We start from the raw sequence: 19,159 nt of genomic DNA, 5'->3' as shown, positions 1-19,159 counted from the left end.
GCCAGTAGGCAGGGCTGGAGGTTGCTGGGCTTGCAGTGTTGGGGGCTCTTGGCTCAGCTACTTCTCTGCGAGACAGTCTGCATGTACTCCCTACTCTGGAGTCTGTGGTTCACTAGTCTTCGGGGTAAGCAGGAAAATTCTTTGCCAAGAAAGATCTGAGAACCGTGGACTCCTAGTCACTTGACTTCCTGCCCTAATGGCAGCCTAAAAGAAGAGGACATGCCTGCTCAGATGCTGCTTTTGATTCATTATTCCTTTTAAGCATAAGCAAATTCGAGTTTAAGTCATCATTTAAAAAAATATCCCTGTTGATGTCCCTATTTTGCTTTAAAAAAACAAACCTTGCAAACTCCTCACTGTCTACTGGGTTGTTAGCCACACACGGTGGTGCTTATCAGTCCAACTGCAGCCTGTCTTTTCTCCTTCACTCCTGATCTATCCTACCCCTTTGCTTCAGGATGCCATGGGTTCTTTTTAGATATTGCCCCAGTGCCCTTTACATTCCCACCAGCAATGGGTAAGGCCATCTTTTTTGCAGCCTTGCCAACAGCACATATTCTTTCATTTAGGATTTTTTTGCCAGTCTGAGAGATGAGAAATGTTATCTCAGCATAGTTTTGATTTGCATTTCACTTGTTTTGCATAAGCGAAAGTGATGTTCTTCTCTTCTTTATGTTCTTAGCCCTCACTGAAATGCAGTAGCCCCTGACCTTTTCCCTCTCCTCCAACAAAGGCCTCATATTTCCTATCACAGCTGAATATCTCCTGGTCTTTGATGCTCTGAATCTTTCAATGTAGGATTAATTGCTTCCTGTTCTGCAGTCCCTGGCCAGTTATATGTAGCTCACTAATATCCTGAAGGGATGCACCTTGGTCGTCTTCAAATTTACATCCTCGTGACTAACAGTCTAGAAGATCATCAGTGCTTACTAGTTATTTGTTGGATTAATTGAGTAGTGGTTTTAAATCAAATATGGCATGAGAAAGTATCTGAGTTTGAATTGTAATCATAAGCTTAAAGCTTGTGGATATACTTGCAACCTTATTGTTTTCATTGATACTTTAAGTCCATCATTTTCTTAAATGAGACTATCTTTACAATGAGGAAAATGCAGAATTTCAGATTTTTTTAAGACTTTTCCATTTTTTAAAAAGCTGTAATAAATAAAAATAGCTCTGACAAAAAGCACAGCAACTTTATATAGTTGTGTCATTGCAAAGTATCGTAATTTTCAAAGTCCAAAATAAATCTGTGATATGGGCAAATTCAGAGTGTTTTAATAATTGAAGGCCAATCCATAACATTGGTCCCATAACCAGTTAATGTGTGTTTGCCCTTGTCAGACAAAATATTTTTATAACTCTACGCAAAAGTTTGTATAAAAACATTTAATCTGAAAGATTTGTAAAATGATATTTTTAAGGCTTTTAGCTAAATGTTGTACACTGTTTAACTGATGACCAAGTAAGTCATAGGACAGTGGATAAAAATTATTTACCTATTGCCCATAAGGAAATAGAAGTTTTTAATAAAAATGATGAGATTGGAAATTACAATTATGATGATCTAATGCTAAATTATTTTACTTGTTTTCTCATATTATTTTAGTGATACTGGGCTTCCCTGGTGGCTCAGAGGTTAAAGCGTCTGCCTGCAATGCAGGAGACCTGGGTTCGATCCCTGGGTTGGGAAGATCCCCTGGAGAAGGAAATGGCAACCCACTCCAGTATTCTTGCCTGGAGAATCCCATGGACACAGGAGCCTGGCGGGCTACAGTCCATGGGGTCGCAAAGAGTTGGACATGACTGAGCGACTTCACTTTCACTTTCACTTTAGTGATACTGGATTTCTCACTTTTAAGAGATAGTTTGTCCCCTCTTTTAATGCAGGAAAGTTGTAGCTCATAGTGGAGGGAGGGAAGTGAGAATGGATGGCATCTAGACTAGTAACTGTCAGTACTGAGGATTAGAATAACAAAGGGCAGGGAGGTAGGTGACGAACTGAAACACTAATTAAAAGAAAAATATGAAAGTACATACAAAGATAAAAACAGCCTCAGTGTTTTATTGAGGAAGGCGTAAATAAATCATGGTGTTTTTGCTCAGTGGATAAGGCAGCTGTTAAAACGATTAGAAAAGAAGACGTTGTAGCAAAACAATAAAGTATTTAATAAAACAACTTAAAAAACAGATCATATATTTTTATCTACGTACATAACTCTATAGAAGCATACGCATTTGGAGGGAAATACAGAAAAATGAGAATTGTAATAGGAATGTGCATTATATGCGGTTTTATTACAGCTTTTATTATAAATATTGTGCTGTAAAAAATAAAGAGAAATGCAAAGCATGCGTTTAAGAGCAAAACCAAAATAAAAAGGTAGAGAAAGAGGCAGTCTGTTTCTCACATAGTTATTTTCTGAGTCACGAAGTTTTAGAGCTAGGAACTCTGTCCCATAAGTTCTCAAACTTTCTGGTATCAGGAGCATTTTACACTCCAAAAAACATTTGAGAACCCCAGAGAGCTTTTGTCTATATGGGTTATATCTATCACTATTTTCATGTTAGAAATTAAAATTGATAAATTAAAAATATTAAATCATTTAAAAAGAATAATGACAAGTCTATTATGTATTAACACAAATAATATATTTTATGAAAAATATATTCCAAAGCAAAATTTTAATGAGAAGAATGCCATTGTTTTATATTTTTGGCAAATTTCTTTAATACTTGGCTCAACTGAAGGCAGCTGGATTCTCATATCTGCTTATCCATTCAATCCGTTGTGATATGTTGTTTTGGAGTAAGTATGGAAAAAATAACCTGGTCTCACACAGCTGTGTAGTTGGAAAAGGGAGGAATATTTTAAAAGCTTTTGCAGATAATTATGGATATGCCATGTTGCCTCTGGAACACTCCACCGTACACTCTTGAGAGAATGAACTGGAAAAGGCAGATAATATCTTAGTGTTATTATGGAAGTAGTTTTGGCCTCATGAACTCCCTGGAAATGATTTAGGAACCTCCCAGGGGGATCTCCGACCATACTTGGAGAACCACAGCTCTAGCCCTTGAGAGACAAGAAAACTGAAACCAGATTATTAGGTGATTTTCCCCCAAATCACATAGTTAATGGAAGACAGAGACCTGGGACATGGTTCTTCTGGCTTCACTCCTCATGCCTTCAGTGGACCTCCAATTATGGTATGAGTTAGGACAACTTAGGACAAGAACCGACTCATTGGAGAAGACCCTGATTCTGGGAAGGATTGAGGGCAGAAGGAGAAGGGGACAACAGAGGATGAGACGGCTGAATGGCATCACCAACGCGATGGACATGAGTTTGAGTAAACTCTGGGAGTTGGATGGACAGAGAAGCCTGGTGTACTGCAGTCCGTGGGGTCACAAAGAGTTGGACATGACTGAGTGACTGAACTGAATTGAACTGAGGACAACTTTTGGAAACTGATCCTGAGTGTATTTATAAGGGAGTTCTGAGATATCAGATATATCCATTCCTCTGTCTATGGACTTTCATGTCCTGCAATGAGCATTGGGGTGCATGTACCCTTTCAGACCATGTTTTCCTTTGGATATATACCCAGGAGTGGGATTGTAGGGTCATATGGTAATTCTGTTTTTAGTTTTTTAAGGAACTTTTTCATCTTGAAGATTTTTAAAAAACCTGTAAAACTCCATGATAGGTGAGTCAAGACTTTTTAGGGAAAGTAACATTAGGATTATAAGTGGGCTTGTAAAAATGTAATTTTTAACAAATATAAGAAGATACAGATATATTAATTTAAACATTATCATGAATGATACGTTTAATATTTGTTAACTACCTCTGACTAGTTTAAAAAAACTCCCTAGCATCTTCTTTCTCAATTTTAAGTGGATGCTTTTAATTTTATTTTGGTTTATTGCAGTTATTTACATATCCACTATAAGAGATATTTTCCGTGTCCAAACCTCCATTCAAATGTTGGGTGACTTACTGGTTTTATTTTTATGTTGTTCACCCATTCCTCCCAATTTCCATTGAAATCTCAGAAACAGTAGTAACTTGGATGCCTGAGATGGAAAACACTTTGGAAAACTTTAGCCTATTTGAGTAGGCATTTCTCAAACCACGCCATCAGTGCACAGCTGTGTATAGAGGGCCTTTGGATGGTGACTTCCTCCTGTTATCACCCTCAGCCCTCTAGCATATATGTGAGACCCTTTCCCTCTCTCCATTCACTGTTGGCCTGTACTCTGTCTTGGATCTGAGACTGCTTCACATTTCTTCAGAAGTAGTCTTTTGAGTTGTTCTGATTCAGTTAGGACTTTTACAAGTCATTTAAATGTGTTATTCCTTTATTGTCTCATCTGTAAAACGAAGACAGTAATGCCTTTTAATCTTTTTTTCATTTCATATCTTTATTGAAATACAGTTGACTTACAATGTTAGTTCCAGGTGTGTGTGTGTTAGTCCCTGTCGTATCTGCCTCTTTGTGACCCCATGGACTGTAGCCTGCCAAACTCCTCTGTCCATGGAATTCTTTAGGCAAGAATACTGGAGTGGGCTGCCATTCCCTGCTCCAAGCTTCAGGTATGCAACACAGTAATTCCATCCTAGCCTGTTTATCTTATACAGTTGTTTTAAGACTCAAAATAAAATAAATGTAAGTAGAAATGCATTTGAATATAGCAGTAGTATTTAGGATAGTGTGTTGCAATGTCTGTAGTAATGCAAAATATTATTTTGCTATAAAATTTCCCATGTAATTCATTACACCTTGGTTGTGAGAATCCTAAGTTAGCTTAACATTAGAGTTCAGAGGTAACTTGAAAAATGTTTTTTTTTTTCTCTTCACAGAAAAAGATAATGCTAAATATGTTTTTAGACACAATGATGGCCGATCCTCCTCCCCAGTGCCTTGTCTGGCTACCTCTCATGCATAGGCTTGCCCACGTGGAGAATGGTAAGCAGAACTTTCATCATTCAGTCCCCTGTGCTACAGGAAGTATGTGAACTGGTAATATTTGTAATGTTCTTAGCTATTGTCACTGAAAACTGTAATTGACATTTGTTGGCACTCCATCATTTGAATTTGTAGTTTCGGCTTTCAAAGAAGAATATTTATTTCTCAAAAAAAAAAAAAAGAGGAAAGAGGACTTATTACTTAGGATACCAATGTAGTAATATCAGGTCAGAAAACTTTGTGTTTCAAACTCTAGGCTTTTCCCCCTAAATTCCAGATGATTGTTTTCTGCTTGATCCCACCCAACTTAGCCATGACTTCCTTTTTTCCCCCTGTAGTGTATAAAAAGCTTAGCTCCAAAAAATTGAATGTATTAAATATCCACCATTAAAATTATAATTATTTTGGAATAGTTTAAAGGAAAGTAGCTAAGATAGAATTTGGTACTTGGTTTCACCAGTACGGTTTTTTCCTTTACTACTGCATTTCTCTCAGTATTCTCCCTAAGTGCATGCATGCCAAGTCGCTTTAGTGGTGTCCAGTTCTTGTGACCCCATGGACTGTGTAGCCTGCCAGGCTCCACTGTCCATGGAATTCTCCAGGCAAGAATACTGGAATGGGTTTCTTCCTGACCCAGGAATCAAACCTGTGTCTCTGGCATCTCCTGCTTTGGGAGGCGGGTTCTTTACTGCTAATGCTACCTGGGAATCTTTGTTTCACTTGGAACTGAAATGGTATTTACCTCTGAGGAACTTCTTAGGTTTTTCTAGTATTGTTATCAGCTTATCTCCTTGTTTAGGTTGTTTCAGTTCATTAAAGGAAAGGCCCTGGTTTTCTCTGGACCTTCCCTTTGCTCATGGCTCTTGCCTGTCTCTCCTTATTCCACAGAAGAGAAAGAGTGAAAGGTGACAGGCACTAAAAATTAGAGTCCTCGTCTTCATTTTATAAGAATGAGAGAACACAACCATACTCTTATATCTTCTGGCTCCTTTTCATATCTTTTTTTTTTTTTTTTAATTTCTCAGCGTTTTGCCCAATTATGACTTTAGTTCACAAGTCCTTAGATGCAAGATTATTTTCCAAAAGTTCTGAAATTTCTTGAGTAGACTAAAACAGTTAAATTTTAAACAGTATTTTTGGAAAGAGATTTGTGCTATTAAATTATAACAATATTGCTTCCTTGGGGGAGCAATACTTTTATAGTCCTAAATGTTTTAGTAGTTTCATATCCAGCTCATTTTCATAAAATCATTTTAGGCCTACTCTGCCAAGTAGAGGGAATCTCATTTGTTGAGATGTATTATCATTATCCATGTGAACATTTTGTTGTGACTTTCTACGTAGTCACATTGATTACATTATTGATTACATTCTTATGTGATTAACACTTTGATTACTCTTTAGAAATATCTTGGTGACAAAAATTTAAATTTCTTAGAGGAAGTTTAAACTTTCAATTTCTCATTCCAGATTTTACTCTTTCTGTTATTCTTTAGTGATCTTGTTGCATTATTTTTTTCACCAAGTGCTCAGGTTTTGTCCTTGTTTGTTTTGAGTCTTGATTCTCTAGTTAACCTACATTGTTAGAAGCAGGACTAGAAGTCCTTATAATTGAAATAAGATTGCCTTTGTATCCGTAGGGCCATAAAGAGCTATTCAAATGATGATTTGGCTATTACACCCCTCTTTCCTTTGACTTAGACTTCTTGTGTTCAGAACTGAATTGGCAAAGGGAACAATGTTGCTTTCAACATTTAAAAGTATAAATAACAATCTGTAATACACAGTTGTGCATTTATTGCCCACTTTCCACTCAATGAACTGGACTTTCAGGCCCCAGTAACCATTATAAATCCTAACTGCCAGCTGGCGGTTTTCCACCAGGTAAGATGCTGTGTGAGGTGGAGAAAAGAGTGGCAGGCCACTGAGTTTCCCTTCCTCCAAATCACTGCCCCTTCATTGGTTAGATTAGAGTACTTTATTTTATGTTAGTACTTAGAGCTCTTACCTAAAACTAGTACTTTTTTAAAAAATTTAAAAAAAAGATTTTTTTTAATTGAAGGACGATTGCTTTACAGAATTGTGTTGGTTTCTGCCAAACCTCAACATGAATCAGCCATAGGTGTACATATGTCCCCTCCCTGAAGAGCCTCCCTCCCACCTACCTCCCCATCCCCACCCCTCTAGGTTGTTACAGAGCCCCGGTTTGAGTTCTCTGAGTCATACAGCAAATTCCCATTGGCTATCTATTAAAACTAGTATTTTGATGTGGCTTGCCTTACTTTTTTTTTTTTTTCACCAGTTCCCATTTGCTCCCCAGTATGTAATAGTATTTAATTCAGCAAACATTTCAAGACCATCAGTCCAAGGGACTGTGTGAAATACCACTTTGCAGGTAATAGAGACACATAGCATGTCGTCCTGACCCTCACAGATTTTATGTTAGTGAAGGAGACGTGTCCACAGCCAACAATATACATCTCTTTAAAAGAGATAGGATTGGAAGAGAAATTTGGAGTGAAGGTGTCTCTCCTCCTTACTTATACATGTATGCAAACTTTGAGACATGAATGATGTTTTAAAGAAGGAAATTGGTTTCTAAGGTGAATTGTAATTGATTCTCAATGGGACCTTTTGGTATTGTCTTTTTATTTCGGTAAATGGCTGGTTCAGTTCAGTTCAGTAACTCAGCCCTGTCCAACTCTTTGCGACCCCATGAACCGCAGCACACCAGGCCTCCCTGTCCATCATCAACTCCCGGAGTTTACCCAAACTCATGTCCATTGAGTCAGTGATGCCATCCAGCCATCTCATCCTCTGTTGTCCCCTTCTCCTCCTGCCTTCAATCTTCCCCAGCATCAGGGTCTTTTCCAATGAGTCAGCTCTCCGCATCAGGTGGCCAAAATATTAGAGTTTCAGCTTCAACATCAGTCCTTCCAGGGAACACCCAGGACTGATTTAGGATGGACTGGCTGGTTAGATGAACTAAATAGAAGACGGTTGCAGTTCTTCAGTGCTAGTCGTGTCTCCACCTTGGCTTTTATTTTGGTCTTCCACTGCACTGGCCTTCTCCAAATGACAGTGACTTCTCTCTCTCTCTGGCCCTCTCCTCCCCGCCCTCAAGTCTTCCACCCTGTGGAGTGCTCCTATTGCCGCTGCGAGAGCATGATGGGTTTCCGGTACCGGTGCCAGCAGTGCCACAACTACCAACTCTGCCAAAACTGCTTTTGGCGAGGCCATGCCAGTGGCCCTCACAGCAACCAGCACCAGATGAAGGAGCATTCCTCTTGGGTAACTGCTCTGTGTCTCAGTCTATGTCCCCAGCGCTTATCTGTTTCATCGGTAACAGCACTAAGGGCTTCTTTCCTGATAGATGCCTATCAAATGAGGATGTGGCGTCGTAAAATATTAACCCTGACTTTCATGATGGGGTTTGCAGATATGTTGTGCTTCATCACTTGATTTGACAAGCAGAGTTGTTGTTGTTTGTTTTTAACATTTTGCAACTTTGTATTCACATTAAATAAAATATCACGAGCATCTTCCCTTGACAAGACATTTGCTTTCACAAAACTGAGCTTTGTTTTTACATGTGTCATACGTATTAAAGATGTTCCAGAGTGTATTTTGTGCTTTTCTTGAGCATTTAGGGTCAGTGCTGCAGTGCACATGCTTTTGATGAAATCTTTGTGCACATTCTGAATTATCTCATTAACATAAGTTCCTACAAGAAGCTAGCTGTGTTATGAGGAAGATTTAAATTTCTCTTTTGCAGGCAAATTTTATTCATGCTTATAGGATTTAAATGTTGCAAAGAAAGCTGCATAAGATGAAGTTAGATTTTTGCCTCTTGAAAATTGGGGAAATGCTGTATTTTACAGTTGCCACATTGATGTCTACTTTCAAAAGTAGTCTTCTAAATAACAGTATTTAGGTGGAGGTCAGTGTTTTTAATTTTTCTGTGTAGTGTTTATAAATCATGTAACAAGTTTGGCATCAGTCACTTTTTTTCTTCCCTCCTTCCAGTTTATTTCCAGAGTTTTTAAAAATGCCATATTTTTATTTCCTAGCAGTTGCTATAGTCTTGTTTTAAAACTTTTTCCTGTAGTTCTTGTTTGTCGATTGGTTGGTTGGTTTGCTAAAAGGTAGAAAAATATTTAGGGTCATAAGTATAATTGTGGATCTAGGTTCTTTAGCCTGGGCATCGTACTAAACTTTAAAAGCTTCTTTATTGGCGGCTGGGAGCAGGTCTTTTCTTTTAGTTAACCTTCTTAAAACTCAACCAAGAAAAAAGCAAATAAGGGATTAGTTAAAATCCAAGAGCAAACTTTAATCAAGTGTGTACTTCATTTCCTACATCTTTGATAATGTGTTAGAGATCATTTTTTTATTAGATGGCTTTTCAGTTACAATTAAACCATAAAATGTTGTTAAACTGAACCTCCTGTCCTGAGTCTTGTTGTATTGTAAATTCCAGTTTTTTTTTTGGTTGAAGAGACATTATTTTAAATTTTTTAAAAAGGCAAAGGGGGAAAAAACCCCCAATAGTTTATTCTCTTTCATTGGCTAGGAAGAATTTATAGATTTTAAAATTGTTACTTTTTCTTCAAGTTTAAGTATCCCATGCTGTTAATTGACTTTTTAGTATTTTTTGGCTGTTTCTTGTTTAGAGTCTCACTCTTTACACTGAGATAGCTCTTTGCTATCTCAGAATGATTGGATTCTCTGAGTGTATCTACTGAAAATTCTCCTTCTAGATGTCAGGGCTAGGAGGATAAGGATCTTCTTTTTCACCTTGGTTTAAGCTTGCTCATTTAGCTAATTTATAACCCTTGTAGAAATGGGAATTTTACGTTTACTTAAACATCAGTGACTGAATATTGCTTTATGATTTACAAAGCAGTTTTTCATACCCTGTTGATCTATAGCATACCTAAAGTACAGAAATCACATGTGAATTTTAAAATTTCTATTTGATCCTCACAACACTCTTGTGAAGTAAGTGTTATACCCATTAAAAAAAAATTTCAGTTTTGTTATTTTTTTCTAGTTTATTCATTCATTTTTGTGGTGGTGACTTAAGACTTCAAGAACATCAAGTGTTATCAGCAAACATAATTTTGATGCTGGTGTCATAAATGTATCAGTCCTGAATTTTGATGAGTATGTGCATTAGGATGGTCAATGCATCCTGGGAGGATCTTTTAGCTGTGTGTGTGTCTGTGTGTGTGTGTGTGTGTAACTTGTTTTTAAGATTAGGGCTCTGTGTGCAGTGTTATTGTTCTTTGAGGAAGATATTGGTGAATTTTGAGACTAATTGGGTAAAGAAGTTTCCACCTAAGAAAAAATATATAGTCAGTTTAGTGGTAATTTTTTTGAAGTTTGTCCACTGTATTTGTATTAATATTTTGAATGAACGTTTCTCTGTATGTTTACAAGAGATGAATTTAGTGTGCATGAGTTCCATTATAGATTTGATATGTATATCATTGGTGCTTGGAATTTTTATTTTCCAAGAGTTCTATTTAATGTTTTATGTAAGTAACTATGCAGTATACTTCATTATTCTTTTAGTCATCAATCCATTCTTTTACCTTTCTTATAGAAAAGAAGCCATATGGTACCATACTTGTGATTCATTCTGTCCACTTATTATTTATTCAAAAGATATTTTTTGAGCATCTGCTATGTTCCAGGCAGTGTAAAAGGCTTATGAGATCTATCTATGAACAAACCGGACGAAGACTCCTACCCTCAGTTCAGTTCAGTTGCTGAGTCGTGTCCGACTTTTTGTGACCCCCAAGGACTACAGCATGCCAGGCTTTCCTGTCCATCACTGACTCCCAGAGCTTGCTCAAACTCATGTCCATTGAGTCGGTGATGCCATCCAACCATCTCATCCTCTGTCTCCACCTTCTCTTCCTGCTTCAATCTTTCCTAATATCAGAGTCTTTTCAAATGAGTCAGTTCTTTGCACTAGGTGGCCAAAGTATTAGAATTTCAGCTTCAGCATCAGTCCTTCCAATGAATATTCAGGACTGATTTCCTTTAGGGTTGACTGGTTTGTTCTTTTTGCTGTCCAAGGGACTCTCAAGAGTCTCTAACACCACAGTTCAAAAGCATCAATTCTTCGGTGCTCAGCTTTCTTTATAGTCCAACTCTCACATCCATACATGACTACTGGAAAAACCATAGCTTTGACTAGACGAGCCTTTGTCGGCAAAGTCATGTCTCTGCTTTTTAATATGCTGTCTAGGTTGGTCATAACTTTTCTTCCAAGGAGCAAGCATCTTTTAACTTCATGGCTGCAGTCACCATCTGCAGTGATTTTAGAACCCAAAAACATAAAGTCTGTTACTGTTTCCACTGTTTCCCCATCTATTTGCCATGAAGTGATGGGACCGGATGCCATGATCTTCGTTTTTTGAATGTTGGATTTGAAGCCAGCTTTTTCACTCTCCTCTTCGTACTCTGGTGGAGCTTAAATTTTAAGGGGTGTTAAAGAGACCACTAGGGCTTGCCAACATCACTGTTTTCCTGTTTTTGCTGGGCACACATCTAGACTACATTTTTCAGCCCCTCTGTATCTAAAAGGACCATGTGAATAACTCTTACGAGGGGAATATGATTAGAGTGATACATGTCTTTCCAGAACAAGGCAGTTAATAGCTGGGTGCCTTTTCTATTTTCTTTATCAGCTTAATGGAGAGAATTTCTTTAGGATCCAGAGAGGGTGAAACTATAAAACTTCTTAAGGACTCAGAGAGGTAACAATTATAAAATGAAAGGAAACTGGCTCTTTGAACAATGGGTGGGAAGAATCCTGCCAGCCTATGTGACTCTCAGGGGAGCAAGAAAGAAAGCTTGTATTAAGCCACTGAGGTTTTAGTTTTTGCAACAGTGGTTGATACTAGAAGTGGAGTTCTATTAAAGCAAAACCTTTAAATTTGTTTCACTGACTTAGCAGTCAGGTAGCACACTGATGAGGACACTGACATTGGGCATGGGAAGGACAGAAACCCAGGTTCCGCAGAGGTGACCAGTTTCGTAAATTTGTCATCCATGATAACTTGGGAAACCTACCTCATGCCAGGTTAACTCTTGGTTAAACATTGGAAAAGGTCACAGTGTGTGTTGACTTATTGTTAAGGTATTACATGAAAGAGAGGAGGTAAGGGAAGAATTGGCTAGTTTTCAAGCAAAAAAACGAAAGGAAGTAGAGAAAGTTGGGGCAGAGAAAGGAAAAGCAGACTGTTTTAGAGAGCAGGAGATAAGAGTTGAGAGAGGCTTCGAGCATCAAAGACCTAGTAAACATTCTCAGTTGAAAACAAGTGACCCAGTCCTGTGGCCAAGCTCAGATGAAGGGTCAGAGTCCATCAGAACTGCTGCTCTCACAGAATTATCTTGCTCCCACCTGCATAGCTTCTGATTTACTGGCTCCAGGATACATAGAACCTGGACACAGGCTGTTTTTGAAAGTTCCCCCAAGTGATTCTGTTTTGCAGCCAGAGTCGGAAACCGCTGACCTATTGTTTCATCTGGCCTCCAGGTGGCTGCTGTTAGTTGAAAGCAAGAGTCAGGGAGGGAAACGCATAAATCAGGATTGAGAATTGTGTCTGGGGAAGAACTTAGTGTGTGGTTTCTGGCACATGGAACTGACTAGAAACAAATAGATCAAAGGCCTGCTAAATTTTTGAGGGAATTATATTGGCAATGGAACCATGAGCCTATTTGAGCTGTAAATGTAAAACTATTTAAGGACCCAGAATTTGCTCTTGAAAGAGGTGGGTTGTGAAGGTTTTACAGCCCCTTGGGAGGGCATGCCAGAGCCCACTTGCACCAAGGAGGATATTGGATGAAGAAGAACCTTCTGCTCTTGCCCTGCTATTGTCTGTTGGGACTAGGGAGGGCGGGTGCAGATAACACACTTGTTCAGTTCATAGGGTGCAGCCTCAGGGACTGCACATGTTCTTGATGAAGAAGAGTGTGCAAGAGTCAGAGGTCCTGCACTTGTAGTTAAATGCCCTGACTGAATGGGACTTCAGGTTTGCTTTTGGGTAGTGGGGGAGGTTTGAGTGTATTCTCTGTGTAGCAGAAGAAAGATGAGAATTACTTACCAGTATCCATGCTTTCCTTTTCTTCCTGGATCAGTTCAGTTCAGTCACTCAGTTGTGTCTGACTCTTTGCAACCCCATGCACTGCAGCACGCCAGGCCTCCCTGTCCATCACCAACTCCTGGAGTCCACCCAAATCCATGTCCATTGAGTCGGTGATGCATCCTCTGTTGTCCCCTTCTCCTCCTGCCTTGAATCTTTCCCAGCATCAGGGTCTTTTCCAATGAGTCACTCTTCACATCAGGTGGCCAAAGTATTGGAGTTTCAGCTTCAGCATAAGTCCTTCCAATAAATATTCAGGACTGATCTCCTTTAGGATTGACTGACTGGATCTCTGTGCAGTCTAAGGGACTCTCCAAAAGTCTTCTCCAGTGCCACAGTTCAAAAGCATTAATTCTTCTGCATTCAGCTTTTGTTATAGTTCAACTCTCACATCCATACATGAATGACTACTGGAAAAACCATAACTTTGACTAGATGGACCTTTGTTGGCAAAGTGATGTCTCCTGGGTATATAACTAGATTATATAACCCATCCTCCTTGTAGCCAGATGGGCCATGGGACTAGTTCTTACCAATGGAATTTGTTTGGAAGTGATCTATATTAGGGTCAAGGTTCAGTTCCGTTCAGTCGCTCAGTTGTGTTCGACTCTTTGTGACCCTGTGAACCGCAGCATGCCAGGCCTCCCTGTCTATCACCAACTCCTGGAGTCCGCCTAAATCCATGTCCATTGAGTCGGTGATGCTATCCAACCATCTCATTCTCTGTCGTTCCCTTCTCCTCCTGCTCTCAATCTTTCCCAGCATCAGGGTCTTCTCCAATGAGTCAGCTCTTCCCATCAGGTGGCCAAAATTTTGGAGTTTCAGCTTCAACATCAGTCCTTCCAATGAACACCAGGACTGATCTCCTTTAGGATGAACTGGTTGGATCTCCTTGTAATCCAAGGGACTCTCAAGAGTCTTCTCCAACACCACAGTTCAAAAGCATCAATTCTTCTGTGCTCACTTTCTTTATAGTCCAACTCTCACATCCATACATGACCACAGAGGCAAGGTAGTTTACAGCAATTGTGTCTTCTCCAGTCTCTCTGTCTTCACGCTTCCCACTCCCTCTGTACATTTGCCCAAATGAAAGGATCTCTGTTAGTTCCCAGAGGCAGAGTCCTTAGATGAAAGGAAGCTGGGTACCTGAATGCCTGGATCAGAACCCGTCTGCCACTTTACACTCTCACATGAGCAAGAAATCAGGAAAAGGAATGAAGGGTAGGAGTGGAAGAGTCTTAGAGGCCTTGTTGACATAATGAGATTTGAGCGGTCTTGGAAGTTTGCCTGCAGACATCTGGGAAGAGCAGGAGTTTTCAGTGTCATGGCTGTGGAGCAAGACTGTGCCTGAATTCAGGGAACAGAAAAAAACCCAGAGTGGACAGAGCAAGGGGAGAGCTGTAGGAGAGGAGGTCAAAGAGGTAACAAGGGCCTTGGTGGCCATCGTGAGGACTTTGACTTTTACTATGAGTGAAAGAAGGAATCTTTAGAGTTTTGAGTAGAAAAATAGCTTGCATTGATTTATATTTTTAAATGATCAGTCTGGATGCCATGTAAAAAGTGAACAGTGGAAGGAAAAGGTAGAAGCAGGCCATTTTGGAGAGGTAATTGCAGTAATTAAACAAGACATGATAGGATATTAGCAGTAGAGATAAAAAGAGTTAGTAGCAGATAAAAAGAATGGAATTAAGATATGTTTTATAAATCTGGCTCATGGGTTGAATGTGGCTTGTGAGAGGAAAGGAGTCCAAGGAAATACTAAGATTTTGTCCTAAACAGTTATAAGGATGGAATTGCCATCAGCTGAGGCAATGGCAGCCCACTCCAGTACTCTTGCCTAGAAAATCCCATAGACAGAGGAGCCTGGTGGGCTGCAGTCCATGGGGTCGTTAAGAGTCAGACACGACTGAGTTGACTTCACTTTCACTTTGCACTTTCATGCATTGGAGAAGGAAATGGCAACCCACTCCAGTATTCTTGCCTGGAGAATCTCAGGTACGGGGGAGCCTGGTGGGCTGCCATCTATGGGGTTGCACAGAGTTGGACATGACTGAAGCAACCTAGCAGCAACAGCTGAGATGGGGAAGGTTTGGGCTAAAGATCATTTAACAGTGATTAAAAAAACACAAAAACCTACAATACTACATCTAGAATACTTCTTCCAAATCTGAATCATTTAAATATGGTAATAAAAATTCTACTGAATATGATGAGTAGTTATTTGAATAAAGTTTTTCTTTTAAAAGTATAATTTAATAGAAACTATGATAGTCTCTGTGACTGAGTTAACCACTTAAATCCTCGTTGAGATCATAAGGCTGTGATGATTGACAGGAGCCATCTCTGTGTGGGCCTCTGAATGTGGCTTCTGCTTTTCATGGTGTGGATTCTGTGTTTTAAGAGAGAACATCCCCGCAGGAAGCAACTGGAGTACCAGCGTGCCTGGCGCGCTGGGGAAAGCCACAAGGCCTTGTCTGACCTGGCAGTGAAGTTATATCATAATACTCCACCATATTCTGTTGGTCACAGTTGCTAAGGCTAGAGAAGGGACTTCATCTCTGATGATGGTGAGGTGGTGATAAAATTTATCACAGGGAGCGTGGGTGGCAGGAGGGATCACTGCAGTTATGTTTGGAAAATACAGTCTGCCACCCAGAGGATAAAGCCTTACAATCTGAACAAGGATTTCCACCCAGCCAAGGAGACTATCAAGTTTTTCTGCTAAATTAGTGCAGTTTGGCAGCGTTAAGTTTGTTCATATTTTTATGCAGCCATCACTGCCATCCATCTCTGGGACTTTTTCATCTTCCCAAACTGAAACTCTTAATCCTTTCCTGATAATGCAAGGAGGATGGAGATAAACAAGCCTGCTCCCACTCCTTGCCTTCCCCTCTGCCTTACATTCTGATCTCTGTGCATTCTGGTCTTCACTTTACCAAGAAAAATTTGACCAATTCCCATGTGGTCGTCACTTCACGATAGGGAGTATGTGTGTGTGTACAGAGTACACTTGTACCGCAGTACAGTTTGTTGGTAGAATGTCTTGGTAGAGGTAGTTATGTAACTTAGCTGAGGATATGGAAATTTCACCTTTCTTCCCACCAGATGGCAGACTCCACCTCAGAACAAAGTTATCCTATACTTGAAAACCTATAAATGACAAAGTATTGGATTTAACAACCTCTATTACGTGATTGCTTGTTTTCTATTTTGAGTAAATGTTAATGGGCAACTCACATATGTCCAGTGTAGTTGTTTGGGCAGTAATGATATTAAACCATTTACTTGAAGGAATCAGAGAAGCTTATGTTGTTCTAGACTTGAAACAATTAATACTGTTGACTTTTGTCAGAAGCAGATTTCATTTTCATGTGGTTAGTATACCTCGCCTCCCATCTCTAAAATTCTAAAAGATAGTATGTCTTCATGGAGGAGGAGGTATGTTTCTTGGCCATGCCCCTGTTTAGTTCTAAATAGTTTCATGTCATAGTTCAACAGCTACTTTGTACATAGTACAAAACTAGGCAGGAAGACTATTTTTTACTTTTTTTAAAAATCTTGATTATTTATTTTTTTGGTTGTACCACTTGATGTGCATGCTGCTTGCATTGGAAGAGTAGAACCTTAACCACTGGCCCACAGGGGACATCCCAGGACGACTATCTTTTAAAGGCATAAAACAGTATCCTCACTTTTAGCAAGTTATAGAAAGAGGTGAGATACACAGGTAAAGAAAATTGGTACAAAATCTAGTCCCTTAGGCCAGTGCCCCATGCTCCTCAGAGAAACTGCTGAGACTTACACACTGTGGCTTACACTCCTTGTTGACAGCAAGGAGAGCAAACCAGTCCATCCTAAAAGAAATCAACCCTGAATAGTCATTGGAAGGACTGATACTGAAGCTCCAATCCTTTGGCCACCTGATGCAAAGAGCCGACTCATTGGAAAAGACTCTGATGCTGGGGAAGATTGAGAGCAAGAGGGGAAGTGGGTGACAGAGGATGAGATGGTTGGATGGCATCACAGACTCAATGGACATGAGTTTGAGGAAACTCAGGGAGATAGTGATGGACAGGGAGGCCTGGCGTGCTGCAATCCATGGGGTCGCAAAGAGTTGGACATGACTTAGTGACTGAACAACAACTCCATGTTAAACAGTTGCCACTGAGCTGACAGTTGCGTTCCTAGGGGAAACTTAAGAATTCTCTTTTGAGAACTGGAGATACTCTGTCCACACAAAAGCTTGTACATGAATGTTCATAGAGACAGCATTCAAAATACCTAAAAAGTGGAAATAGACCCAAATGTCTGTCAACTGATGAACAGATAATCAAAATGTGTTATGTCAACATAATAGAATATTACTAGGCAACAAAAAGTGATGAAGTACTGATGCATGCTTTCAAGGGAAGAACCCTTGAAAATATGTAAGTGAAAGCAGTCAAACATAAAATGGTACATAGGGTATGATTCCATTTATATGAAATGTCCACAGTAGACAAATATGTAGAGACAAGGTAGGTTAGTGGAGTGGGGAAAAAGAGTACTGAGTTTCTTTTGAGGGTGAACAAAAGATCTGAAATGAGATACTAGTTTTGGTTAACAACTCTTTTGAATATATTTTAAAACCCACTGAATTGTGACTTTAAAAAGGTGAGTTTTATGATATGTGAAGTATGTATCTCAATAAAGCTGTTAAAAATTGGTCAGGGAAAGTTTTTCTTAAGAAGTGACATTTGAGCTGAGATTGGAATGACTAACTTGAGGTTGGTGGTTATGAATTCAAAGTCAGACCAGTTGGTGAGGTCGTGCATTTTACTTCCGCCCCCTCCAGTGTGTGAGAAGCAGAGTAGGTAGAGCTGGTGTTTTAACAGAAGATGACGAAGGAAGAGAGCTGGTGAGAGAGGGTGGAGAGTCAGCAAAGAAGTGGACGTAATAATGGGCCGTAGTGTGCAAGTTGGGTAAAGAGAGAGATGAGACTGTGAGGAAGGTGAGGGGCTGGGTCAAGGTGGTAGGTTCAGTGACGTTTAGGTCCCACTGGTGTTGAATTGTTGCTGGAGGCAGGATGCTGGAAGGAGCGAGCTAGAAAGATAGAAGTTGGTGTGCGAGTAGGATGCTTGACTCAAGGTTTTAGATAATATATGACAATTGGTAATACAGTGTTCTAGAACAAGACTTGAAACTGGTGGCTGATGCAGAGTGGAGGGCAGGTCGTTGTAGGAGAGTTCAGGGAAGACCAGTGTATAGGTTTCTTAAGGTTGCTGTAACAAATTACCACAGACATGGTGGCTTAAAACAGAAATTTATTTTGTCACAATTCTGGACACCACGATCTTTTATTTTAAAGTTTATTTTATTGAAGTGTAGTTGATTTACAATGTTGTGTTAAGTTCTACTGTACATCAAAGTGATTCTGTTTTATATATACATATACATATATACATTCTTTTTCACGATCTTTTTCACTATGATTTGTCACAGAATATTGACTATAATTAAAGCTTCCCTGGTGACTTAGCCAGTGCTGGAGATGTGGGTTCAATCCTTGGGTGGAGAAGGAAATGGCAGAATGGAGAAGGAAATGGCCACCCACTCCAATATTCTTGCCTGGGAAATCCCCTGTCCATGGTGGGCTACAGTCCATGGGGTCACAAGAGTCAGAAATGACTTGATGACTAAATACAGTGACAAATTGAACATAGTTCTCTATGCCATACAGTAGGACCTTGTTGTTTATCCCTTCTATATGTAACAGTTTGCATCTACTAACCCCAGACTCCCAGTCCATCCCTCCCTCACCTCCTCCTTGGCACCCACAAGTCTGTTCTCTGTCCGTTGACACCACAATTTGAAATCAAGATGTGAGCAGGGCGACACTCCCTCTAGAGGCTCCAGGGAAGAATCCATTTGTGTTAGGGTTCTCCAGAGAAACAGAATCAATTGGGTTTACATTTATATAAGAAGTGATTTATTGTAAGGAATTGGCTCATGCAACAGTGTAAGCTGACAAGCCCCCAGATCTGTGGGAAG

The 19,159-nt window shown here is 39.7% G+C and overlaps 1 protein-coding gene across 12 annotated transcripts in view; it reads left to right on the top strand.

The window, feature by feature from the left end:
• The window catches only part of DTNB (dystrobrevin beta), a 241,145-nt gene that overhangs the window by 81,491 nt on the left and 140,495 nt on the right, over window positions 1-19,159 (top strand). For all 12 annotated transcript variants that reach the window (XM_069582811.1, XM_069582806.1, XM_069582810.1 and 9 more), the window contains exons 7-8: window positions 4,868-4,973; window positions 8,098-8,264. In XM_069582811.1, coding sequence (XP_069438912.1) covers window positions 4,868-4,973; window positions 8,098-8,264 — 273 coding nt within the window. The remainder of the gene's footprint in view (window positions 1-4,867; window positions 4,974-8,097; window positions 8,265-19,159) is intronic.

This window comes from Ovis canadensis, chromosome 3, assembly GCF_042477335.2.
Source record: "Ovis canadensis isolate MfBH-ARS-UI-01 breed Bighorn chromosome 3, ARS-UI_OviCan_v2, whole genome shotgun sequence".
Taxonomy (NCBI): Eukaryota; Metazoa; Chordata; class Mammalia; order Artiodactyla; family Bovidae; genus Ovis; species Ovis canadensis.
The sequence above is the reverse complement of the archived record's forward strand: the minus strand, read 5'-3'. Positions and strand labels throughout refer to the sequence as shown.